Genomic DNA, 26,405 nt, shown 5'->3' with positions numbered 1-26,405 from the left:
ATTCCTTTATTACCCTGATCTTAAACTAAACTCTTCACCTCACAATTTAATGTTTCACATTATGTCGACTTGATTTCTGTCCCTATAATGTGACTGAGCAGATTTAAGTCCCCACAACATGAGTAATACCTCAAACACACACACACAGGTTTGTGCAGCGTTCCTAATTAGGACTTCCCTTTGACTTACTTATAAACCTTAACCAGTTAATGAATAACCCTTACCTTAACTAACGACCCTTCATATCTGACCTTCAACCTTAACCAGGACGTCAGACGTGATAGTTTTCTCTGGTTAGGAAGCAGGAAAAGGTCATGAAGAGGTCACACAAACAAGAAGTTCTGCCACTGAAAATAAACCACAGCAGCAAGAAAATGTACGACTTTCTTATTGTGTTCAGTGAAAACTGCTTTTTAAAAAATTACATTTGATCCTTGTTATAGATCTGCGTCGTCAGTAGGAGCCAATGAGGTTGAAGCTGAGTCACAGAGAGAAGTTAAAGAGTCTCAGACTCAGACCTTCACATCATCATCGTTCTGTGAAGACTTCTGGAGGAACATCTGCTCAAAGCTACCTCCTGCTGTATTTTAAATTGTATTACATTTTAAAACATCTCAGAAAATATTAAAGCTATAACTCACATTCTTGCCTCTTTAGTTGATTGATTTCAAATTTAGGAACCCAACAATAAACTTCTAAATGTTTTTAATCTACATAAAATCTGTTTATGTTCACAGATGAGAAAGTGTCAGGTTGAATTCTCTCACACTCACACACAGACACACAGACACACACAGACAGACACACACTGTGAACCCAGTAAATAAAGCGATTCAGCATCTGGGCTTTATCACAAAACAGGTTTAATTTAATATCTCTTTATTTTTTAAAATAATTAAACATTTGTATTTCTCCAACCCTTTTTTATCTTTTTTTTTTTTTTCAGTTTTTAAATCATATTATTTCTGGGCCGTTCTAAAGCACACATTAATTCTGCCAGGGAGGAGGGGGGGGTGGAGGTTCACCGTCACATCCCCGACAACGTGCTGCCTCGCGCCTCCCCTCCCTCCCCCCGGTCTGACCTCTGACCCCGGCCTACCTGCCGTCACCCTCACCCCTAAACCCCCCACCCTTCCCAAAATAAAAAAAATATATCCAATGGTCAAAAGAAACTTCAGCAAAAAATATCCAAAATGAGATAAAAACCAAGAGGGAGGAGCGAGAGACGGAAAAGAAAGTAAAAGAGAGAGGGGGGGGGGGGCACTATCATAAATACCAGGAAGTCTTCTTCCATAATACCTCTTTATATACTGGATACTCCTCTCCACAGTTTCCTAAGCAAAAACAAAGGCTAAATTACTACAAGATACAAGATTATCAGTGTACTGCATTCAATAATGTACAGGGTCGTCTTTTTTTGTCACTGTTGTTGTAATACTGTGAAGTCGACGCAGCGGCGCCCCCCCGGTGAGGCGGGACACTCGTCTTCTTCACGCCAGGAGGAAGATTTTTTGGCGCTCCTCTGAAGACTCTTTTCTTTTTCGTGTTTGTTTCTGAAGTCCCCGTGACGGGCCGGAGTACCAGTGCCAGACTGATACCAGGGACACGTGGTGGTTTGGTGGGTCAGGAGGGAGAGGTCAGAGAGAGAGGTCAGAGAGAGGTCAGAGAGAGGGAGAGAGAGAGAGAGAGAGAGAGAGAGAGAGAGAGAGAGAGAGAGGAGGAAAAGAATCACGTGATGTAAAGTGAGTCCCAGGAGGAGGAAGAAGAGGAGGAGGAGGAGGAGGAAGAGTGCGTTTACATGGAAACAGATCTGTGTTTCTTCATTCGTCCTCAGGTCATCGAATCGGATAAAGTCTGTGAGAGCGAGAGCAGGGACTCGACCACGAAAAGTAAAAACACGTGACGGGCGACAGGAAGTGAGCTCGTTCAGGTCACAGCAGCATCAGGACACAACAACTCTTTCACAATAGAAAGATACGGTCAAAACATCCGATGACGTTTAGAGCCCGTGTGTCGTCTGTGCGTTCGCAGGTTAACGACAGGTTGGACATGAACGTATAAAGTGTCAGTGATGGGAAACTAAAAAAAAAAAAACACATTGTAGACATTTTTAATGAATTGATTTTTCATTCATTATGATCCAAGACTCCATTTCCCATCATGCTCGGCGTGAAGCAGAGGGGAAGTAGGACGTTGCCTGAAGAATCAAACTTTTCCTTTTCCTTTATTTCGTGGTTTATATTGAACATGTTCATGCTGCAGCAGCTTCCTGTTTGTACGGTGACATTTAATGTAGAGACAAACATCCTCTGGATTATTTTATAACCTGGAGAAAACATTGCAACACGATGATTAATGAGCAAAATCTGCCAACGAGCGTTTTTCTGTCCTTCTTGATGACCAGTTTCTCTTAGTTTGTTGATTTCAATAGTTTCTGGAGGTAAAACAAGAGAAAGGAAAAAGTCTTAAAAAAGTAAAAATTTGCTGTTTCCTCCCGAGTTAATATATTTAATTCTAAGAGAATTATTTTGTGTAATTTGACGAGACGTCGCTCAAGGAGATAATTTCTTTAAATCTTTCTTGGACTCCATGAACTTTGAAAGAACACACATGTAAACGCACTCACACGTGATCTTAAAACGTGTCGTTGTACTGAGAAGGTTTTTAAATGTGGTTTTGTTCTTTTGTTTCCTGTTTTGAACAGGAGGAGGAGGGGGAGGGGGAGGGAGGTCCTTAAGGAACCTTTGGAGGGGGGGGGACAACAATCCGTCCGGACGCCCCGAGTTTGGACAGAAATGACAGATGCACCGATGAACAGAGAAATGGAGGCGACGGGAGGAAACGCAAAGAGGAGAACCAGGAAAATAAAAGTCAGATACGTGACTTCAGTGACAAAGAAGAAGAAGAGGGGATGAAACTTTTAAAATCTTCTTTTTTTCTCGTTTTTCGTTTCCACAAGTTCATTTCACGTCCTACAGTCCAAAACTTTTTTTTTCTTCTTGTCGTTTGAATCCCCTCCCACACAAGTCATTTTCTCATTTTCTATTTTTTTCCTCCTTTTTTTATTATTATTGTTTTGTTTTTCTGTTTTGCAATAATATCAGTTTTAAGGGAAAAAAAGAAAAAAAGAATTATTTACAGTGCTGTTGAAATAATGAGAACAGACGTGATGAATCTACTGTAAAGTAAGTCGCATAAACACAGGAGCAAAAAAAACAGAAGAAAAATAAACACAAGTAAGAAACCAGCGGGCGCTCCGAGTCCATCCAGAGACGATGGCCTTTATCGGGGGGGTTCGGAGCTCTGGGCAGACATGGCTGATGTGGAGGGAAGGGGGGGGGACCGGGGTCAAGATGGAGGGAGGGGAGTCAGAGGGAGGGGGAGGTGGGGAAGAGAGTCGGGGTGGGGGAGCGCGGCGCTGTCTTCGTTAAGTTGGGATGATCCCGTCGCTCCTAAGGCCGCGCTTCAGCTCCAAGTCCTCCAGCTTCTTCCACAGCTCCTCCCGCTCCTTCTCCTTCTTCTTCTCACTGGAAAACAGCAGCAGAGCGAGAGGTTGAAACCAAACCTGCTTCAACAGCGGGATCCCACCGTCCTGCAGGGCCGCACAGCCGCACAGCCACAGCGTCCGCGGGATTCTAACCTTACACAACACACACATTCAGACCGGTCTGCGGCAAACCACACTAATATGAGGTCACGTGACCTTTGACCAATGAAATCTAATCAGTTCATCTTCGAGTCCAAGTGACGCCGTGAAGAAATCCCCTCAAGGCAGAGTTCAGATACCACAGCGACTTTCATCTTTAACCAAATTCTAACCAGTTCGACTTTAAAACCATCAACTGATCGTTTGCAACAAATTTGAAGATGTTCTTTAGATATCGTGCTGAAGAATGAGACGGAGGTAGAACCTACCAGGAATAAAAACGTGGGCGACCACAGACATAAATACAGATATGATGGATTTTTAATCTTTTATTTGTGAGAACGATCCAGTCGAGTTTTGGGAACTCGCAGAAACTTGTGAGATCAGACGTGATGAAAAATAAACCAACGTGGAGGCGGAGCGACAACAGGAAACATTCAACAAGCACTCGAACTCATTTCTTAACGTCTCTTGACTCCTTGTTGTCATTCTGCTCCTGGAACTTTTCATATTACTCATAATGAAGAGGAGGACGTGAACAGCTTCTTACCGCTGGCGGTCCGACTTGTAAGTGGCTGTGAGTTCATCAAATAAAGTACTGTTCATCTCCATGAAGGCCTTCAGGACGTTGTACACCAGCGCTACGATCGCCCTGAGGAGGGAGGGGAGAGAGAGACGTCACGCTTCACATCATCACGAGTCGCTGAAACGACGACACATCTTTATTTACTGAGTTCAAACATTTCAGACCGACGCTCAAAACCGTTTGTTCGAAAACCATTTTTATATTCACAGACATTTTGTTGTGTTTTCAGCTTTAAACGCCCTGAGCAGCTTCTGACTCCGAGGATCAGGATTTCTGTCCCGATGTAGAAACTTCAGGACAGTGGGACGGACAATGGGACTTAAAGAAGCTGCTGCAGAAGCTAAATGTAACACAACTCATTGTGAGAACATAAAACCAGGGAAGAAATCATTCAAACCAAAGAACACTAGGAGCTGGGGTCCATCACACAAAGCTGGGGCGCTTCTTTAAAGTTACTCACGGGTTCCAGTGCTCTTTGGAGATCCTGTAGAGGCTGGCGAACATGATGGGCAGGATGACGCTGGAGTTCTCCTCGATCAGACTCATGATGTACTCGTTGTTCCAGTAGTACAGAGCTCGCTCTGCCACCTGCGACGACACACACAAGCAAACTCAGATGAACGTCCAGGCCGGAGTTAACGAGCAGGAACACCCGAATCACGTCCTCGCGGTTTCATGTCACTGATCCTGAACCTGCCGATCATCACTGACCTGGAAATGTGGGCTGGAGACACATCTGGAGATCTGTTTGAAGAGCGGCTCCTGGATCTTGACAAACTGTGTTGGTTCGATGACGTCCAGGATCTCCTCCAGTTCCCCTAGAAACATCACCTGAGCGCAGGAGCAACGTGTCAACACACATGTCAACACGCATGTCAACACAAACACACACACAAACACACACTTCTTTACACAGGGTTTACACGTGAACAAAAGACGGCCTCACCTCTTTTTGACTGCAGGTTTTCGGCCAGAACTTCAGTAAGCCTCTGATGACCTGAGGACGAAGACAGAATTCACAAAGTTATTTTTCTGCTGTAATAAGGATTTTTAATCAGTGCTTATGATTTGGACATAAAGTTTAAACTGAGCTTTAAACAGATGTGTTTTGGTCAAATTGCCGTTTCCATGGTCTAAAATGAACCTTCACCCTCAAACCACAGTGATGTGAAGGTTCTTCAAAACAGCACAATTATCACACTGAGGATGTGTTTGCTTTGTCTTAAACTAAACATTTAGCTGTAACATAGTTTTAACTGTGTGACACAAAGAGGGAAAAGCAAAGCAGCTTCTTTCAAACATGGAGGATTCAGAGATAGATGATACTCACTGGTTCTGTTAATGTTGGGTCTTTCTCTAGGAACTGTACAATGCAATACGCCAACTGCAGAGAGGAGGAGGAGGAGGAGGAGGAGGAGAGTTAATGTCACTGTGACAGCAGCTCGGTCACTTTTCATTCATAATCCTTTTATTTTCAAAGTGTAATGACCTGTTGTAAATATTCAGAAATCTGAAGTGGTGTGGCTCTGGATCCAGCAGAGGGCGCTCACTATAAGTCTGAAGTGGAGGAAACTTCTCACTCAATCTGAATCCAGCTTCAAATCCACTTCTACACTCTGAACTCTTTTAAATCTCTGATCTCCTGAAGTAACTTGCACCATAATCAAGCAATGATAATAAAGTTTGTAAATAACAACAAGTCAAAGATTCAGGGCTGATCTGGGACCAGTTCAATTAACGTTAAAGAATCTCAGCTGAATGATGTTGACAACACGTGGCTGCAACGTGAAAATGAGCTGAACAGCAAACGATCCTAAACTCTGATTATTGATTAATATCAATTGTTCCGACACTGAAATAAAAACTGGAGCAAACTGACTTTTCACCTGAGTTTGGATCCAAATAGATAAAAGCTCAGTGAAGTCAGATATAATCAAACTGATCTGAACGATGTGACCAGCTGATGGTTCCTGCAGAGAAGAGTCTCAAACAGTCGACTGCAGGTCACAGAGACCAGAGAGATTCATCCGTTTCCCTGTCGACGTTAATTATCTCCAGCTGATTCAATCTGATGTCGTCCATCAGGAAACAAGAAGCTGTTAAAGTTCCTGCACGTTCTCAACACTTCGTCGATTGGGTTATTTACACCTGTGCAGAACGGTTCCCTCAGCGTTTGGTGTTCTGAGTCTTAAACGTCATCTGACTCAGAAACACTTTCTATCAGAAGGGTTTCAGGACGTGAGGTGAGGTGGATCTGCACGAGGAAGAGGTCACGGTAGATGAATGGTTCATGACGGTCACCCACAAAACTGTGGTTTATCTTATTTTAGACTGGTGGAAAACCTTTGTGCCACAACGTGACTCCGTGACGTGGTCCAGGAGCCTGAGTCCCTGCTGTCGACAGCCACACTGGCAGTTCCACGAGAAAAGATTCTGAGGTGGAACCAGGACTTCTGACCACTTTCTCAGAGAATCAGACACATTATGGGACTAATATCAATGAGTGCGTCTAATCTGGAGGGGTTGGTTGACTTTAAAGGGGAGGGGCCTGTTGACAGAGATACGTGCTTTACTGTTTTCAAAGTCTAACTTCAGTTTTCAATGCGTGACGTTAAAATCTGAAGGTTTAAAGTTTTAATTAACAGATAAAGACGACTAGTGACTCAGCACAAGTAACTCTGGAGATGTAGAGTCTACACGTGTCAATACAATTTAATAGAGAAGAACTTTTCAAACCTAAACATCAAGATATTAGACAAATAGTTAGGATAAAGTTTACACACACACACACACATTACCTGTGCGTGGAAGAGGGACAGACTCCTGACAGTGTGGAGGGGGATCAACACTTTGACCAGAAACTGTTTATGTTCTGCTTTCAGTGGCAGAGCGAAACCATTGATTATACTGGAGGAGAGAGAGAGAGGCAGGAGGGGGAGAGGAGGAGAGGAGGAGGAGGAGAGGAGGAGAGACAGAAAGAGAGAGAAAATACATAAATCAAACATTAACACATGAAAGCGTTTCATTGTGTTGGAGCGGAGGATCAATGAGCGGTGGATGAATAGAATCTGTTTATATGGGCGGTGGAGCCTGGAGGAGAAATAAAGAGATGTGACTGATGATCTGACCCGAAGCCTGAAAACGTGATGAAGCTTTAAAAGCTCCTGCACTGGTTTGTTTACAAGAACTTCTGTTTCATCAGATTATTCCATTTCTTACACCGTTACTTTTATACCTGGATTTTATTTCCTTGTTATTCTCAATTTCATTTCTTTCTAAAATGAGTCTTTTTGTGTTTTCTTGCTTCGTAACTTTCTGTTGAAATGTACTTTACAAATAAACCCGATATGCATTGTGATTTAAGCTTTTATGATTTTCCAATTTGCTCCGATTAGCAAACTTTATCCCTGCAACTCAACTTCTTTGAGTACTTTATTCTGTGTTTTGGTTTTATTTTTAGTCAGTGAGCTGAGAGATGTTTCCTCAGGAGCGTCGACGCTTCACAACTTCAGACCCCGAGTCTCTTTATCCTCTCGTCTGGTTATTCTTCATTCTCCTCTGGCCTGAGATCACATTTCTGACACGTGACCCCCTGAAACAAAGCCGTGTTCTCGTGACCCCTCGTCACAGGTTGAGATCTGTTCTGAACAGAGGAGTGGAAAAGGGATTCTTCTCTTTCAGGCTGTTTTATCATTGTAAGAGACCAGAGGAAGTGAAATCATCCTGTGACTCACAAGGAAAAAAAAGACGATTCAAATAAAGTCTGGTTTGGATCATATTTGACCAAAAGCTGTAAATTATATTAAAAATAAAGGAAACCTATTAAGTTTAAGACTAAACCTGTTGAGTTTCGACTGTATAGTTTGCTTTTATATATTCTCAAGATTAAAAGAATTACGTTAAATACTCAGGAACAGAAACCGATTATGCAGATTTATTTTCTTCAAAATCCAAACTACGAATACAATCAGTAAGAAAATGGCCCTCGGCCCCGTCTGCACGTCAAACGACCCCGTGCAGCTCCTGATGAAGGGTCTGTGTAAATCACAGCTCTTTTTATTACTGGATTAACCCGAGCGTGGAGCAGAGGGATTAATTCAGGTCTTATCTTCATGTCAAACTCTGCTCCTGAGTCAACCTGAACCTCTCATCTCTACTCTGTGAAAGTCCTGTTGTTGTGGAGTCAAATTACTCAGCTCGGGTTTCCTCGCTTCTTATCAATCTTCATCGCACTCAAGTCTTTATCTCCATAAAACAGCCAGATTAAATACAAGATAGAAAAACATCATATATCAAATGAAAACAGGCAGATACCAAGGTTCAGTTCTGCTGCTGCTCTCAGGTCTAAGGACGACAAGCTTCGGCTAACAGAGCAGAGTTTAAATGTGTGCGTGTGTGTGTTTGTGTGCGTGTCTCGGAGGCCTCCACATACCTCCCCAGGATCTCCAGCAACTCAGCCACCCCGTTGAAGTGCTCCGTCTCATAAACAAAACTGCAGAGCGGCCGGAGAACAGAGGAGACAAAAGACAGAAGACAAGAAAAAGGTTAAACAACTAAAACAAATGAGCAAAGTTGGCAAAACCCAGAGGTCGTGTTCACAAACGTTCTGGGAAACCTCCTCACTTGAGAAGTAAAGACTTCTTACAAGGATTTAGGAAACTTAGACGTTGACGCTGCCCATTACACTTTATTTAAAAAAAGGTTTGATTGATTGATCACAATGAAAATAAATAGAAATATCTTGTTGAGGCTGGAGATGTACTTGCTGTTAAAGTCACGTACACACGTCACGGCTGCCTCGTGTGTCCTGCTCCCGTTATGTACGGCCTCAGAAATCACATCCACAAGATGCAGTACACACATGTACTGTGGCAGCAGCGGGGGGGCCATGCTTTGTATTTATAGAATCCCAATGTGGACGTTCTACATGTTCAGAGTTCTGTGTAACATGCATAGTACACAGCAAGTATATCTCCATCCTAATAACGGGCATTTAATGGACAAAGGCCCAATCATAGCTTTTAATCTCTATTAAGACATGTTGTAATTATGAAGATCTCTTCTCTGATGAACTGTAAACCAGAGTTTGAAAGTCAGCCACAAAAACACTGACCTGTTCGCACACAAACTAGATTCTTAACTCACAGGGGAGTGAACCCCACGGACTGAAAACTGCCAAGAAAGTGACCTTAAAGAACTTCATAAACCAGTTCCTCCTCTGCTTAAGAAACTGTTAAGCTTCTTTAAAGGACGCTGAACAGTTTCCACCGCCGCAGATCTCTTAAGGGCTGAGACGTTTTGTTAATAACTTTTATCTTCACCAGGATCTCGCCTCAACTGTGAAGGAGAATTCTTAGAAAACGTCTCAATTCTGAGAATTTTCTTTATATTTGGTCACGAGGAGCAGGAGGCTGCTGATGATCTTTAAATAATCAGAGGAAAGTCCCCAAAAAAGACTTATGCATTACATAAGCTGGGAACCAAAACTAATGTACTCACCGTAGAAAAATATTATTGATCTGTTTTCGTATAAAAGCCCTCAGCCCCAGGAATTTGCCGTAGATTCTATGCAAGACTGTCTTCAGGTAGTCTCTCTCCCGAGGATCCTCGCTGTCAAACAACTCCAAGAGCTGGAGGGACGGAAGAGACACAGACAGAGATGATCACGTCTCGTTTCGTCCAAAATCTAGAGACCTTCACTTTACCATCATGTGTGACAAACGAATTGCATAACTCGAAGGAGTATAACATTTTTTAGAAAAAGTAGCTCATGTTAAACTAACAGGAGATCATAACCGATGATGACCTTTAACCTGCAGACTGACGGAGCAACTCACCTGTAGGACAAACTTCTGGTCTATGTACTTTTTGGCAATGCTGGGCTGGAATTCCTGACTCTCCAAGAACCGGATGAAGAACTCGTATACCAACTGGAGAGAGATGAAGAAGAAGAGAGGGTGGGTGGGGAACGGAAAGAGGACGGAAAGAAAAAGTTGTTTATGTTAAAACTATAATGAAACGTCCTCCTCGTCTTTCACTGCCCACCTTCTTCGATCAACAAAAATCCAAACACTGACGGGTTCCTCTTAAAAAACGACAGCCGTCAAACTAACCCTGAAACACCGGGACTGGACTGGAGTCAAAGGAGAGGTAACGGCAGGTCAAAGGTCACGAAAGGTACTGAGGAGGGTGGAAGCAGGTAAAGAAAAGAACATCAGGACTGGCCTGAATGTGGGCGATGAGGGACTTTGATGATTGGGGAAAATCAGAAACATTTCTTATGACTTTGGAAAAGTTGTGCGAATGGGACAACGAAAGAAAAAAAAAAAAGAGGTTTTACCAGGAAGCTTCTCCTTGAGATTTGCATCTCATTTCTAAAGGAGTCCTGGGCAGCAGGCACACAGAGAAGGAGGAGGGGAGATGAGAGTCTCGAGACCTGGACCCCAAAACCGGACTATAACAGAGTATTAACAAAACCCAGGAGCCAAATACAACCAGCAGGTCAGTGGCACCGACGGTTATTGTGTTTGTTGTGTATTGTATTTAGAAAAAGATCCTAATTCTCATTGTTTCTCGGAGTGACACTCTCACAGTGAATCTATGGGCAGTTCTTTTCTATGAGGGGCAACTCGGGGTTCAGTATCTTGCCCAAGGACACTTCAGCATGCAGATTGGGGAAGACTGGGATCGAACCAACCAAAGATATGAGAGAAAGCAGCAACACGCTCATGCCTAGCTTAGCATTAAACACAATGGTAAACGGTTAGTCTGGTCTAAATGAGCCTCGTTAAGTCACGTGCCGAGTCCTGTTTGTTTCATACATCCACAAACGGAACATGTCAAAACAACAACATGTGCAGTTACAGAGTAAAACTGTTTCAATGAGACGTCTCACAACTGAGGCTGCAACACTTTTCAATTTCAAATAATCTGCCCGGTTTCTTGTCTTCACATTTTCTGTTTATTAAATGTAAAGAAGTTTCCTTTTGTCTAAATTTAAAGTTTAATAAGCTGGAACCAGACATTTTCTCACAGTTCTTATTCCAAAAGTTGTTGAAGTTGTGAATTACGTGATCATGGAAACAGCTCAATGGATTATTTTGGTCACAATTGGTTTTGTGCTTTTTGTTATCTTCAAACTAAAAGCTGGGCTCAGCCACTGTAACTGGAAACATTGGTTTAGCAGATGCTGCACAGAAGATGTTCAGCTGTTCACACGTGGTCGTTTCTGAACCTCAGTTTGTGCATCACTCACACAAGAAGCAACATGTTCATTAACCAACACACAGCAACAGTATTTTGGTTGTGTTTACCTGTAAGTGTGGCCAGGAGGCCTCGAGCGTGGGCTCGTCCTCCTCAGGGTCAAACTCGTTACTGTCGCTGGGCGGAAGGGTCCGGAATATGTTGTGAGACACCTGGAGGACGACACACAGAGGACAAGTCAAACGAGTGTGAGTGATTGTGTGAATGAATACGACTCACGATCAAGTGATGAGCAGACGGGAAGATGTCAGTTCAAATAACATCCACAGACTTAAAGACAAGGCATTGAAAAAATGTAGCTGCTATTAACAAAGAGGAAACACTGGATATAAGAACCATTTTGTCTGTGTATCTTTACTGGAGTCTCACACAAGCTTCTGGCACAGAGACATATTCCTTTTCTTCGGTCCCAGACCTCTACACTGTGGCTTTGTGTGCGTGTGTCCGACCTCCTCACCATTTTGACGACCTCAGGGTAGGCCTGCTCTGTCAGGTAGCCCCGGCTGACGGTCACGTAGTCCACCAGCTCGTTGAGCGTGGAGCGCTTGTACTCCTTCATCTTGAGGTCCGACAGCGTGTCCATGAAGTCAAAGACAGTACAGCACTGCTGCAGCTTCTTCAGGAACAGCTCAGGCTGCTCCGGCGCTGGCACGTCTGGATCCACCGGGAGAGGAAGAGAAGGGTGCGTAGAAAAGTTAATTTAATGAAGACGTCTCGTCACTGGTTTGATTGAACTCCACTCTCCACGTGTGTTCTTTGATGATCAAAAAATAAAAGCAACTAATCTTCATATTTGTACTCATTCTTTATTATTAATACTTTATTGTCACACATGCTGTTGGTTTGTTTGTGCATCTGTTCCATATCCTTTCTCTCCTGCTTTCCTCTTTTAGAATTCAATGATTAATGTGTTGTGAAGGTACTTTTACCGTTATTTAGCAGTAAGCAGTCATTTGACATTTTTACATGAGACCCTCTTTTCTGTCGCTGACGACGCTGTTTCCCGACATGGGAAGTGACTTGATTAACAGCAGCAGAGCTCCACTGTTTGGTATAAACATAAAATGAAGCGGGTGGTTGGTGTGAGCAGCAAAAAAAAACTGCACATTTTAACGTTAGCGCATGAGGAGCAAGTTTCTCATTATTGTTTGATGAATTTTAACATAGTTAGTCACAGAAAACTAAGGCCTCCAGTGAACTGAAGTCAGTTTCCTGCACGGAGTTTGCTTCTTACTTATTCATTGTCCCTGTAAATCTGCAGGATGAGTGTGACAACCTCATTATGGAGCAGCGAGTGCTGAGCTGTCACAAACCATGTGCATGTACAGCAGGAACAAGGCAGCAGGTGTCTGTACTCTGGTTGCACAGCGACAGACGAGGTGGAGGGTTGCACAGAGTTCAGAGCTGCAGGGACACGCTTGATTGCAGCGACACGCTTGATGCTCTTCCCTGTTCGCCACAACTCAAGACCTGATCTTCCCGTCCCAGCAGGACCGGGGCGATTATTATGTAAGAGATAAGCTGCTGCGGCTCCGAAGGCAGTGTGTGTGTGTGTGTGTTCGGAAATTACACTTCAAAGTGCTTGTTAATTTGAGTTCTACCGCACAAATCTGGATATAAATTAATGAGAAACTTTGCAAGTAACCAAGAAATGACCTTTTCACCTCATCACAATCTGAGAGAGTTGTTGATTAATTGATTTATAGTCACTCCGGGGATCTGGTAAATTGAGCAAGAGTAATAATGAAAAGCATTGGAACGGGCGATGCAATCCCTGCACATGCGTTGTATAAAGGCTATTTTATATACACACACTACATGAACTACATGTGATCCATCAAATCTGATCGCGCTCCCTCACACGAACACATTGACCCTTGTGTCACAGTCAGACTGACCACCGGCAGCGCCCAGAGAAAACCCGCCTGCGTCTGTGGCCTATTAAAACGTCCATACGTTTTTTTACCATCCTCGACAGATGAGCAGAATTCATCATTAGCCTGGTAGTTACGACTTCCGCTGTGCAAGGTCATGCAACCAGGATGCTCAGGGAGCTCATAACTAGACTAACGTCCTAGAAAGTAATTAGAATGATTCCTGGATGTGCTTGTTTATCCTAAATGACTCCAATTTGATATGGTCTCTTTCTCAAGAGTCATGCCCCAGCCCTCAGTTCAGGGGCTTCAGAGTAATCAAGGCAGACAAACAAACAAACAAACATCACTAAAAAACCTACTCTGCTTAGATAATTAAAACAAGAAAATCAGCAGATAGATTAGTTAGTTCAAAAACCGATTCAACAGGTCGGAATGAAAAGCTTAAACTCTCTTCCTGAAGCTCTGACCATTCACAGAGAAAGTGCAGTTTCCTGTCCTGGGAAACGACCCTGAGCAGATCTCATCAAGCGCATTTAAAGTGATTATACTGAACGTGTTTTCATCCAAATGCCACTAGTTGCTCGCGACCTGCTGGCCTCCTGCTTCAGCTCATTGAGGCTGCGTCCGACCAGCACCAAACAAACCCAAACCCCGACTGACTGGAAAGAGTCTCGACTGGGCTCTGCAGGCTTTAATCCACGCTCCAGAAACTTCAGTTGTTTGTCCGAGAAAATGCATTTCATTCTCTTGACTTTTACAACCGGTGCTGAGAGAATCATCTTCAGTCCGATTAACACACTACGGTTCAATGCCTCCATCAACCAGTGCAGTTTTCGTCTGCATAGGTTCTTTTTCAAACGGTCTTTTTCTGCTCCGTGTCAGACTTTTGAAAACTCAAACCTTCAGTTGACGTTTCTCCTCTTTTAGCTATGAGCTCACGTTGTACATCGGCTCGTCCTTCCACTGTTCTGTGTCACGTTCACTCTCTGCCGTATTTGTTTGTTTTGCCTTCATGCAAATTCCCTGCAGGCACCTGTGTAACCATCCAAATGAGGAAAACCAATCATGAAGAACTAGAATAAACTTTCTGTTGTCAGGTAATATTCATATATTACACAGTCCTAGATACCAACCAGCTGGTGAACAGTTCCAAGTAGCAAAGTGCAGATATGTCAGCTTTAAACGTTATGACACAGACAAGCCTATAAAACTGATATGAATTAAAAATAATGTGCACAGCCTGCGTTGCCGTTGCAGACGTATTGTGAAATGTAGAAATTAAAAGGTGTGTGTGCACCTTCAGCTTCAAGGTCTGTGTGTCATGTTCAAACAAATGCAAGGGGACATATTCTTTAGGCTTGTGTGCAAAACTACAATAAGACTAAAATAAAAGTTAGAAAAAGTAATGTAAAGATGTAAGTCGTGCTACATTATTAAACTCTATTCACGCTTAGGTAAAAGTAAGCAAATCTGTAGAGTGACGTTTTCACAGAGCAGCAGACATGAGCCAAGATATACAACTGGAATAATGCACCCTTGTTATAGTTGTATAAAGTGTGTTTGAGTGTGTGTTCTTGTTCATCTTCCTCTAGATACAGTGGTGTTACAGTACATTGTAGTTCATCACAGTAATTAGCGCCTGCAGGACTCGGGGTCTGCTTGTGCTGCAGGAGCCCGGGGCCCTGCAGGAGCCCGGGGCCTCGGGACCCTGCGGCTCCGCTGCTATAGGATCACGTGCACGGTCTTAAAGGAAGCTATTAATAGACAGATAATCACACAGGACACAGTAATCCCCCCACAGAGACACAGAGAGAGCACAGCTAACCGGCTTGCAGCGGGCGACTGAGTACGAGTGAGGAACAAAGAGACCGTACTGCTGCTGTGCACAGAGAAGTGTGTGTGTGTGACTGTATTTAAGAATGAACACGTATGTGTGGCCTAGAATATCCCAAAATCTACCCTTCATACACATCAGAGAGAATCTTGGAACAGAAACATACACAGAAAAAGAAACGCACACACACACACAAACACACACAGATTCATATATCAGCACATAGAGCTGCCTGTCAAGCTTTTGAGTTCACAAATCAAACACCAGCACAGGATCCTGCACAAGATTATTTTGTTCACCGGTACATGAAGGGAGGGAATCAGTGGCTAATGGTTTATAATGGAGAAGTTAACAGAAGAATTAACAAGGCTGTAACTACATGTTTTGTTTAGATATTCAATCATTAATCATAAAAAGTCATATTTATACACAACACATATAAAGCTCTCCCTCAGATGGTGATGTCATGTGCAGTTCAGTGTGGATGACAGTTTAACTTGTGCACCTCTAAACATCACATGTGGAACAGCTTGGTATGAAACAACTGTAATATCCACTGACATCCAATGTCACACCCTCTCTCATCAGCCTCCTTATGTCAACAACAAGTTACGGTGTAAATATGAGAACAAAAAAAACACGTGGGTTTGACTGAAGAGGAAAAATGCAGAACTGTGCGAGACTCAAAGTAATTACAGCAAAACCAGGCATTAGAATTATATATTTACTAATGCTGCAACTAACACATATTGATCAAATCAAAAATCAGACATTCAAATGTCCAATGAGCAGTCCAGAATTCCAAAGATGAAATTTCCAGGAACACTTTACCAAAATAGAAGTCGAAAAACATAAATTGTATTATTATTATTATTCAGTCAAATACGTTCAGGATGACAAAAGAAATTACACAAGATCACATCACTTTTCTTTAATCTGCTGATGCTGCATGTGCTTCTGTTAAACGGGCGTTTTCTAAGAACCTCAGTCTGATCAGGTTTCACAACATCTCAGCTAATGTTTCCTCTACAGACGTGACTAAAGGAAACCAGTGCACATTAACTGGGTAAATATTCAAGGACTTTGTGTTGGTTTCTCTCCACGTTTGACAGGAACAGGCCACGTCCTCGACTCGCTGCCTCCCAGTGTCAAACCACATAAACACACCTGAGGCTTGTCATGAAAACAGAGGAGTGTTGACAGAAAACAAGCTTCTTCTAAATCACAGAAATGACAGGACAGGAAAATGATTTCAAAAATCACACTTGGTATGTGCGGGGCCAAAGGAAGTGCCGTGTCGAAGTTGGTCACATGATACAATATTAATAAACTTTGAACAGACAGGTGACCAGTGCTCTGAAGCAGCAGCAGCGGCGGCGGCTGGGACTCTGGGATTCTGATAACAGCACGTTCATGCAGTTTGAGAAAGAAAGCTGCCACCACACAGGCAGTTCACAACGGGCACTGCACTAGTTTATCATGAATTCAACTGAACACACTGACCGGACCAATGTGACCTGATCCCCCAGCTCTCCATGACTGAAACTACCCGTATCACTGAGGGCATTTACTCTTACCATCCATCTTTATCCCCAAATCCATTTAGCTCACACAAATGTGATGTTTCTCTTTTAATCCCGCGGCCACTGTGACCACTGTACGAGAGTCACTGATCCGCTCCGTCGGCCTCAGTGCGTAAGCCAACCGTCATTTAGAGGATTATTATGGCTCCATCGCAGCGGCAACAGCAAGCGGACATCACTCAGTGAGACGTGGGCTTCATCAGCATCTGTGTCAGCTGGACAAGAACAGAGTCGGTGGTCTCCTCCATTACAGGATGGTCTCCGCTTGCTTTTTGTCGCTTCACATTTTCTGTCCAGCCTCTGAGCTGCAGACAGAAACGTGGTCGTCCAACATGGCAGCAAAGGTTGACTTGACTATGTTGGGTTGAGGTTATTTGTGGGAATTACAAGCCTCGTTTTAGACCAGTGGAGGCCCTCGTGTTATTTATTGGAGAGGAAACAGCCAATCAGAGCTCTGTCATCCTTCTCTTATTGATCAGTGACAATGAGTCACTGTGAAGAATGTTGATCTGACAGTATGAGATTTGCACACCGAGGTGACAATAAGCAATTTGCATTATTTTCTAGATTAAGATGATTAATAGAAAAGATAATGGGCATATTAATTGTTAAGAAAACAATTGTTAGTTGCAGCCCTGTATTAAATTACAAAATATCTCTGGGCAAAAGGACGAATTTTCATAATTGGAGAAACTATCGGAGCCGATAAATTGCTGCACATGTACCTCAGCTGACAGAACACGTCCACTACTATATAAAAACATGGAGTAGTGCAGGTTTTTTTTGAAGATGACTGTTGATGCCAGATCGCCAAACTATAAAAGCTATCACTATTTGTCATGAAGCAAACCGGTCTCACATCAACGCGACTATTCTGAGATACTTTACGAGTGCGCTGCCGGCCTGTGGAAACACTGATGCTCCGGCTGCAGCGGTCCAAGCCTGGTTTCTCTCTCTCTCTCCATTCCTGTTCTGTTCCTCAGCCATGGAAGACACTCTCATTAGCGCTCCCTTGGCAGAGGAAGAGAGAAGTCGCGGCTCCTTAATTAATGGTGGAAAAAAAAGCTTAACGACTCGCAGCACGAGAGACAGAGCAGTTGCACGGCTCGCCACAGGAGCTCCGTTAAGTTTCGGCTAATTACATGACAGCATTTATCTGCTGAACACAGGTCAGAGTCGAGCAGCTCACATGTGTATACATCCAATTTTAGGAAAGTAGCAAATACAAATCTGTTGTTTTAATGTTGGTGTGCATGTTTGTCATCTTAAATCTATCATCGAGTATTAAATATGGAGTGTAGTCAGTCAATCATGACACATTTTTATATGTGCGATGGTACAGACCTGCTCCCGATACTACACATTACTGCAATCGTGAAATTCAAAAGGGAAAGTTTAACACAAATAAATACTTTTGGACTAAGTCGAACAAACCTGGAGTTTAAGAAAACCCAGATAAAAAAAAAAAAGCCATAAGCATCCCTACTGGCTAACAGCTTCAGTGTAGTATTATATGACCCCTGCATGAACTTAAAGTGCCCCCCACACACACACACACACACACACACACACACACACACACACACACACACACACACACACACACACACACACACACACACACACACACACACACACACACACACACACACACACACACACACACACACACACACACACACACACACACAGAAGGGCACTGCTTAGGCCGGGTCAAACACGCAACTGGAAACAACACAGTGCAGCAAAGAAAAAGAAACACTTGAGGAACAATAAGAACAGACATAAAGAGGAAAGAACTAAATTACTGAGATTCAAATTACAAACTAAGTATTTTAAATCCTGCAGTTCCTGCCTCGACACTGAAGTTGACCTTTGACCTTTAGGATACAAAAAGTCACCATTTCATCTTATTAAACATTTTAATTAAATTCTGTTCTAATAAACAGATGACTTGAGTTCACAGGGGCTTTGACCTTTGACCCTAAAACTCTAATCAACTCATCCTTGTGAATGTCTGTGTAATCAAATTCCCTCCGGACATTCTGATAAAACATGTTCACAAAAACTTGTTTTTTCATATTTATTCAAGTTCAATATTTGGTTTTCTTTTTCTTCATAGTTATTTATAATAAAGTTTATGGTTAAACTGTAATACTTCAAAATCTCTTCAGATTTCTCCCTTGCATCAGCTTCGTCAGTCGGGCTCTAACTTCTACAATGTTGTAGCTTCTAAAAAAAGAAAGTTATTTATGAGTATTATGGAAAACACTTCGCTGCTGTGCTCCACTATTCAAAGCTTGTTCTGTTACGCAGGCGGCGCTGCACAGACTTTAGTGGAAACACAAGTCTAGGAAGAGAAGCAAAGGGAGGTGTAAGATGACCAGGAGACGAACTCCTTCAGAACAGTCCACACACACTCAGTGTAAACGGGAAAGCCCCTTGTCTCTAAAAGCAGTGTGTGTGTGTGTGTGTGTGTGTGTGTGTGTGTGTGTGTGTGTGTGTGTGTGTGTGTGTGTGTGTGTGTGTGTGTGTGTGTGTGTGTGTGTGTGTGTAGGCTTGAGTTACGGCAGGAGAGAGAGAGAGAGAGCTGCTCCAACAGATGGACTCAGCAGGGGACTGAACCCCAGCCTAAAGGTCAGTGTGTAGGATGTTATGTGCTGGCTGAGTCCATATTATGTATGTACACAAACTCCATGTTCACCACCATCGCAAACATCCGTCAAATAAAGGTATCAACAGAGGACGTTAAAGGGATAGTTCACCGAAAGATGTAAATTCACTCTTTATCCACTCAGCACTATGTGGATGGACGGGTGGGTGAAGTGTTTGAGTCCACAAAACACTTCTGGAGTCTCGGGGGTAAACAGCCAAGTGTCCGCAGGCCCCAGCGTTCATATACAACTCGAAACAAGGTCATTTACAACCTGTTTTAAGCCGAAACGTTCACCGGGAGTGGATAAGCTAGCGGACTCGATATCTCAGGAATAATCATGTTTCTAATCAAATTCTCATCAATGTCACTGCACATTTAGTCGTCGCTACATATATTACAATTTATGTTTTGCGAGTCGGGACAGACATGGATGTAAACTGCAACTTGACTGGGTGACGGACGCTTAACAATCGCAGGGCGGCGGTTTTTAGTTTAATCATTAACAGAATATAATTTGTGCCAGTGAGCCACAGTTCAAGTTAATCAAACACACACACATATCAAATGAAGTCTCCTGTTAATGATTCAGCTATTTAACTGCCATTAAAACACACATTAAATTGACTGAATTAGCTCTTGCTGTGGAAACCAACCGACTTTGTGGTGGAGTTGCATCTTAAGGTTCTGGTAGAAGAGCCAAACCTCCTCTACAATAAACTAAAGATGTATTTATTCTGCGTTTCCTCTCCCAGCCGTCACTGCTGTCTCCACTGGGCCTATAAGCGATTGAGGTTAAACATTACATAAAGGATTACAGCGACAAGAGATGATAAACGCTGACTGTCACAACATCTGTTCTGTTTGGTCCTCAGAGCGGGAACACGGACATGACCCAGCAACATGGCCTTAACCAGCGGTCGATGCAAATATCCACAGGAAGCTGGCACATGACCAGCTGCTCAACAGCCACGAAGCTGGGATGTTGACATTCACATGCATGTACTGTGCTAAACACACAACACAATGCAAAGGTCCACGTGCCTCCTGCTACAAGTGGAAAGCTACAGGTTCAGTTTAAGGTTTTATATTTTTATTTTCCCTAAATGTTAGTGGAGACACAACTCTGTGTTCTTGCCGTTTCTGCTGAGCAACGTTTGTGCCTCATTCACTCACTGAGAATGTGACATCTGGAGATTTAAAGCGTCATCAGTTCTAAATTCACTCAGCAACATGACAACGATCCCAAACACACGGCTACACAGAGCCATGAAGAACAAGGAGACCTGCAACAGATGGTGTGGCCCCCACAGAGCCCTGATCCCAGCATCATGGAGTCAGTCAGAGACGACATCCACACAACAACTGTGGCAACTTCTCCAAAACGTTGGGGAAAAACAAGGGAAACAATCGACTTAGCACTGAACATGTTTCACCTCTTACATATTCGATATGCTGCCGTGTTGTTATGTCACTTTGAGGAGCAGACACAGTGAAGGGATCACAGATACATGGATGTGCATGTAGCGCAGGAGCTCTTTGGTATCGACCACTCTCACAAATACCCATAAGTTGAGTAAAGTAAATGTCTTTGCAGCTACAAACTGACCTAGAAGTGTTGGTTTGATATCATTACCTGGATTACGTCTGACAACATCAGCCTCAGTTAGCTCCTGATCCCTACAGACCGGTCAAATATCTGATCTGGTTTCCTCTTTCAAAAGACACACGGTCTGACTTTAAGGATTAAAATTGTTGGCCCCTCGTTGATGGACTCATCTTTATTGTGTTTGTATTTTATGTTCCGTTTCTTGTTACATCCTTGTTTGACTGTACTGTGGTAGATTTAGACTTCAGATACCAGAGTTGTTATTGCACTGACGTCAGATTGGGATATTGTGAAAACAAAGCGTGACAGTTAAATATCCAGTCCAGAGAAGTGACAGAACTAAAAGGCCCAGTCTGCCGAGTGCAGAACTACGTCTACAGTACAGATATGTACAGGCCCTGTGTAGGCACCACTTCAGGATTTGCGTAATGGAATAACTCCAACGTGTATATATATATATAGGGCCCAGATACAAACTCCCTGTGCCCCTATCTCCGTGTTCTCAGGTCTCATATAAGCGTGTCTGCAAGGCGCCAGGCTGCTGTCAATCATTAACACACGTCGTCGTCCAGGGTAAACTTTGCACCAGCTACTGCAGCCAACACCACGGCAGATGGCAGAGCCACGGAGGGAGGAACAAGGTGTCGCAGGTACTAGAAAGATTCCTCACGGAGAGAAAACTATGATACGAGCTCAGTGACGGACACAAGCTGTTTTTAATATTTACTTTTGAAGAACTAAGACTTCTGATGACAGTGAATCTTATCCACAGAGCATCGAGCTCAGACACAAACAGCAGCAGCAGCCTGTAGTTTGTCTTCTTCTGCCGTTGTGTTGCTGGAGTCTGGTGTGAACACTCACTGGGGTTAGAGGTTACATTCCCTCACAGTTCAACGAATAAACATTACATAAAAACAACCTCCAGTTTTCTTGTGTCAAGGTTTCTATTTCTACTCGAGTTGTTAATAATGCTTGTTGCGTTGGTGGATCATCCGTTTTCTACACATTACTGTAAAGCATCAAATGATATCAGTGTCACATGATGCACTCAAATTACTGAATTGTTGAAAGGTTGATTTGATTAATCAACTTAAAGACAATCAACAAACAACTTGTGATTCAGGTGGTTTTTCAAACAAAGAATCCGGTTCTAGTTTTCAAATGTGAATATGTTCTGGTTTTGTTGGTCATGTATTGTTGGAAGAAAAAATCTTTGGGTTTTGAACTGTATGTCTGAGGAAACAAGACATTTTAAAACGTCCCCTCGAGTTCCCAGTAAACGTGATGGTTACTTTTTATGACTTGATAACAGACAGATATCATATTACTGGAAAAAAGATCATCGTAAACCTTTATAGTGGCAGAGCAGTGTTGTGTGAGTGTAGCTGGACACATTAACTGACAGGTCACAGGTTCGAACCCCCGTGACAGCTGATGTGTCAGTAAAGACGTCGTTTTGAGAGCATCAGCACAAAAAGACAAAGACGGCCTTCACGGGTCCAGGTGAGCTCGCCACCACGCTCACAGGAGTCACATAGCAGGAATTCCTCCAGCTGTGAGCAGCTCGGAATCAAACTCAACACAACGGACCGTCCTTCACTTCAGCTCACTCACCACCTTCTGCTGCCGAGTCTTCACAACACAGCAGCCGCGTCAGACACTGGTCAACATGTGGACCCGGTTGACTCGTCAGTCAGCACATGCTAATCTTCACCACCAGGAGCCGGATTACGGTTTCGTTTAGATTTTATCTGCTGGAGCTGGAGACAAACTTCAACGCTTCTTTGGGGCAGAACATTTCCCCCCAAGTATGATTAACTTGAACTAAAAACCACGAAGGTCTCGAACTAAGACTTATTCTCAGTGATCAAAACATCTGTTTATTTGTAATGTATTTATTAGCCCAAAATTTATTTTAAACATAATAAACTACGTCCATCAGAAGTTCTTATCAAAATGTCTTAATATCCCCTGCTTCGTCTGTCCAAGACTTCAAGCCCAACATAAATCTAAATAAAATGTAAAATAATTATGATGATCATAATTCTTCTGAAGGTTGATTTGTTGTAATCGCTTGCTGGTCACATGGTTATTGATTTTAAATCTAAAAATATTTCATACTGCAGCTCTTGTACAGTCGCTTGTCTTTACACAGTATGTTGTTAGTAAAAGACTTGCACTTAGTTCATTAATTCACTAGCTGATCAGCAACAGGATTTGCTGCTATTCTGTTTTATATTTTTATCAAATAAATGTTAAACTGAAAAAAACAAGCTTTGCTTAAAAACACTTGTGCAGCGAGAAACTGTGGCAAAGATTTTTTGGGGGACTTTCTGACATTTGGTCCAGTTAATTAACTGTCGCAGCCCTAATTAGTAAAACACTTCATGTTGGGCGAGGTGTTACAGCCGAGGAGACGGAAGCTCAGCGGGGCCAAACTTCACTTCAGGAATCTTTCAAGAGCAAAAAGGGGAATTTCTTGGCGAACTCTGGGTTCTTTGACATTTGGCGCCAGTTTCAACTCAGAACAGGTTTGATCTTCAGCCAGAGACTGAATCCACCGTCTCAAGTGACAATATTTGCTCTACTACAAACACTTCTCTCCCATGAGGAACCGAAAGGATAAAATGTGCTCATTCTGCCAGTGCACTTTCCATTCACCGCCCAGCCAGTGAAAACACTCGTCTTCTGTTACCGTCCCAGTCCATTTTAAGTCTACCTTTCCATCTGCCTCGCACACACACATGACAGGCTGGGCCGGCTGCTAGTAGCGACAGCCCTTGACAGCAGGGGCTAACTTTAACACTCCATGCTCCTGTGGTAGCAACTATGTGCTCCCCCCCCACTACACCCGCACAAAAACAACTGTCACTCACTCAATCGAGTCGCCGCTCCCTCTTAGGCACCGACGGTAGCAAGCGACAGTCATGGACGTCGCCGTATAGGTCGATTTGAGCCAAACATGTGGACAACAGAAGTTTTGCGGAGCCACGCTCTTCGTGTGGCTTGTTTGTAGCGAGTGGGGCTGGAAAAATGTAAAGAGACACCTCCTGTATCAGGTTGCTCCTGAGGGGAGGACGTGGAGGAGGAGGGGGGGCAAGGCGGCGTGTCGGTGGGCTTCATTGGTCGAACAGAGGCCAGAGGAAGCTGCAGAGGGAGGCCAGGGGCGGGCTGCACAGCATTGTACATCTCGCTCTCTTTCTTTCTATTTTTTGCTCCTGTCTTTTTTAAAGCCCGCTGCTCAGAGAGGTCAGAGGCAGATCGGCCCTTCTACACGAGGTGGACGTGAGCCTGAGACGTGAGAGGAGCCTCATTCAGGTTGAAGATGCAGACAAAGCATTCAGCCACTGGAGGCTGTGCCCACATGGGTCTGGGTTTGCCGTCTGAAGCGGTTCTATTCTCCAACGGGCTTCGTCGTGTTTTGCCAACTTGTGCCACAGCATCTCTGACGGGACGGAGGTCGATTCAGGGACGTCACAACAGCTAACGTCAGTCTGGGGGAGGTGAGCTCCTCCAGGAGAGCTGGGACAAACACGAAGACAGGAACCTGAGTTTTTACTCTCTAATCGTTCTCCTCACACGGACAATGGTGGACTTCATATTAACTGAGGTGTTTTCAGTTTCCTGGGGACGAGGTAACAGACACAGGAAATGCAAACGTTCCGGCTGGATTTTCTCTGAACGAACACAACTTCTCACTTAAATGTTTTTTTGTTGATGTCTTTTGTTTGGGGGGGGGAGCTAATAGTTTGGTTTGCTTTGACTGGGATACACTTTATTATATTAATTCATGTTCAACGCTTAATATAATAAAGGGATATTACAGAAATACATTTTTGCGTATTCAATAAGTTAGGGGAGTTGCAAGAGATGGATTCAGAAAAAAATGGCTGTAGATTAGAAAGATAACCACAAATATTTATCAAAGGTATGATATCATATTGTGGAAGGAGCCTACAAGTCTTAATTTAATGTTTCTACCATAATTACAAAAAAATGTAGTGCTTCATGAAAACTAAATAGAGGTGAAGAAACAAACATGGAGGGTTGTTTTAAAGTTTTAGCAGGTTTTGCTTGTATTTTACACCAGAAAAGAGGAATAAAAGGAAGAATGGGATGGTCAGATTCCCCAACAGACCAGGAGCTGAGTTTGTGTTTAGGCGTTGCCTGACAGGAACTGTCTCCTTCCCCTCCTCTTCCTCCTCTTCCTTCCTCTGCTACAGAACATTTAAGAGATTCCTAATCTTCCTCCAGCTTTCCCGCCAGCTTCGTCCCCCCCCCCTCTCTTTCTCTCTCTCCCACCTCCTTAAGCGACCATCTCTGTGGAGACACTTAATGAAGCCTCAGCTATGTCGCCAACTGCCACGGGTATGTAAATTAGATTATATAATTCCTACTGTATGGTTACAATATCGCAGCGATATCTATTCACACCGCTACATGGAGGCTGGATTCACCCGGACACTCTGATGTTGTCGTTGCTATGCTGACTCCGGTGGTAACCAGGGAGCTCGCTGGCAATCGCCCATGCCCTTGTCTTGTGAATGTTTACTACTCCGCAGAAAACTTTTCTCCACGCACGAGTAACGGCAGCACAGACATCATGAACTGCTCAGACAACGAGACGATTTATCCTTTATTGATTCAGGAGTGTCCATGTTTGTTTTTGCTCCACACAGTTGTGTGTAGTCCCACCGGGGAGTTGTGTAGTACAATCTCAGTCCTGTTCCTGAAAGATTAGGAGCCTTGCTCAAGGGAAGTCTGCCAGTAGCACAGAACAGTATCGTCTGATCACTTTATTTTTTAGATTTCATTACTGGACTCAAACTTCTTAATTTTGACTGATTTACTGAAAATGTACCAACATACATACAGAGAAATGGATTTAGTATTTCTGTTACACCGTTACTACGTCAGGTGATGGTTAAAACTAATAAACTAATAAACAGTTTGGAGGCCGACCAGGCACACGTGGGAGGTTGTTTTGTAGAAGAAAAAAAAAAATCAATAACAATGGTCACTATCTGTTTGAACCGGGGGATGTGGCGTTGGGTCTGAATTGACCCCGACTTGTTCAGAAGACAAAATTCCTGACCGTGCATCATCCTCTCTGTCCCGGGGATCCCCCTGAGGAAACTGCGCCCTCCTCGTCTTCCTCTAAACGTCTAGGAATGAGCTGCCCTGCCAACGGTGGGATTTATGTAATCCAGCATGCCTTCCCAAGACCCTGCTTGTCATCTCTGGTTTAAGTCTGACCTGTGACGGTGACGGACCCAGGAGGAGGATGAAGATTTGTGCATCATCATGATGTGCTTTTGTAGTCTGCTGAACTGACAGCGCAGAGGATACAGATG

At 43.4% G+C, this 26,405-nt stretch overlaps 1 protein-coding gene across 3 annotated transcripts in view; it reads right to left on the bottom strand.

The window, feature by feature from the left end:
• Window positions 1–3,379: 3,379 nt before the first annotated feature.
• Window positions 3,380–26,405, bottom strand: part of ppp2r5eb (protein phosphatase 2, regulatory subunit B', epsilon) — a 36,310-nt gene continuing 13,284 nt past the window's right edge. For 2 of the 3 annotated variants that reach the window (XM_035168104.2, XM_035168103.2), the window contains exons 3-14: window positions 11,953–12,149; window positions 11,546–11,647; window positions 10,070–10,162; window positions 9,732–9,862; window positions 8,665–8,724; window positions 7,031–7,139; window positions 5,563–5,616; window positions 5,179–5,229; window positions 4,944–5,063; window positions 4,693–4,820; window positions 4,197–4,298; window positions 3,380–3,527 (exon numbers count right to left, since the gene is read on the bottom strand). In XM_035168104.2, the coding sequence (XP_035023995.1) occupies window positions 3,428–3,527; window positions 4,197–4,298; window positions 4,693–4,820; window positions 4,944–5,063; window positions 5,179–5,229; window positions 5,563–5,616; window positions 7,031–7,139; window positions 8,665–8,724; window positions 9,732–9,862; window positions 10,070–10,162; window positions 11,546–11,647; window positions 11,953–12,149 (1,247 nt within the window). In that variant the 3' untranslated portion in view covers window positions 3,380–3,427. Of the gene's footprint in view, window positions 3,528–4,196; window positions 4,299–4,692; window positions 4,821–4,943; window positions 5,064–5,178; window positions 5,230–5,562; window positions 5,617–7,030; window positions 7,140–8,664; window positions 8,725–9,731; window positions 9,863–10,069; window positions 10,163–11,545; window positions 11,648–11,952; window positions 12,150–23,927; window positions 24,091–26,405 lie in introns of those variants that run through there. The other variant, XM_035168110.2, reaches the window with a different exon arrangement.

The sequence above is a fragment of the Hippoglossus stenolepis genome, chromosome 10 (assembly GCF_022539355.2).
Source record: "Hippoglossus stenolepis isolate QCI-W04-F060 chromosome 10, HSTE1.2, whole genome shotgun sequence".
Taxonomy (NCBI): Eukaryota; Metazoa; Chordata; class Actinopteri; order Pleuronectiformes; family Pleuronectidae; genus Hippoglossus; species Hippoglossus stenolepis.
This window is presented reverse-complemented; position numbering and strand designations above follow the sequence as displayed.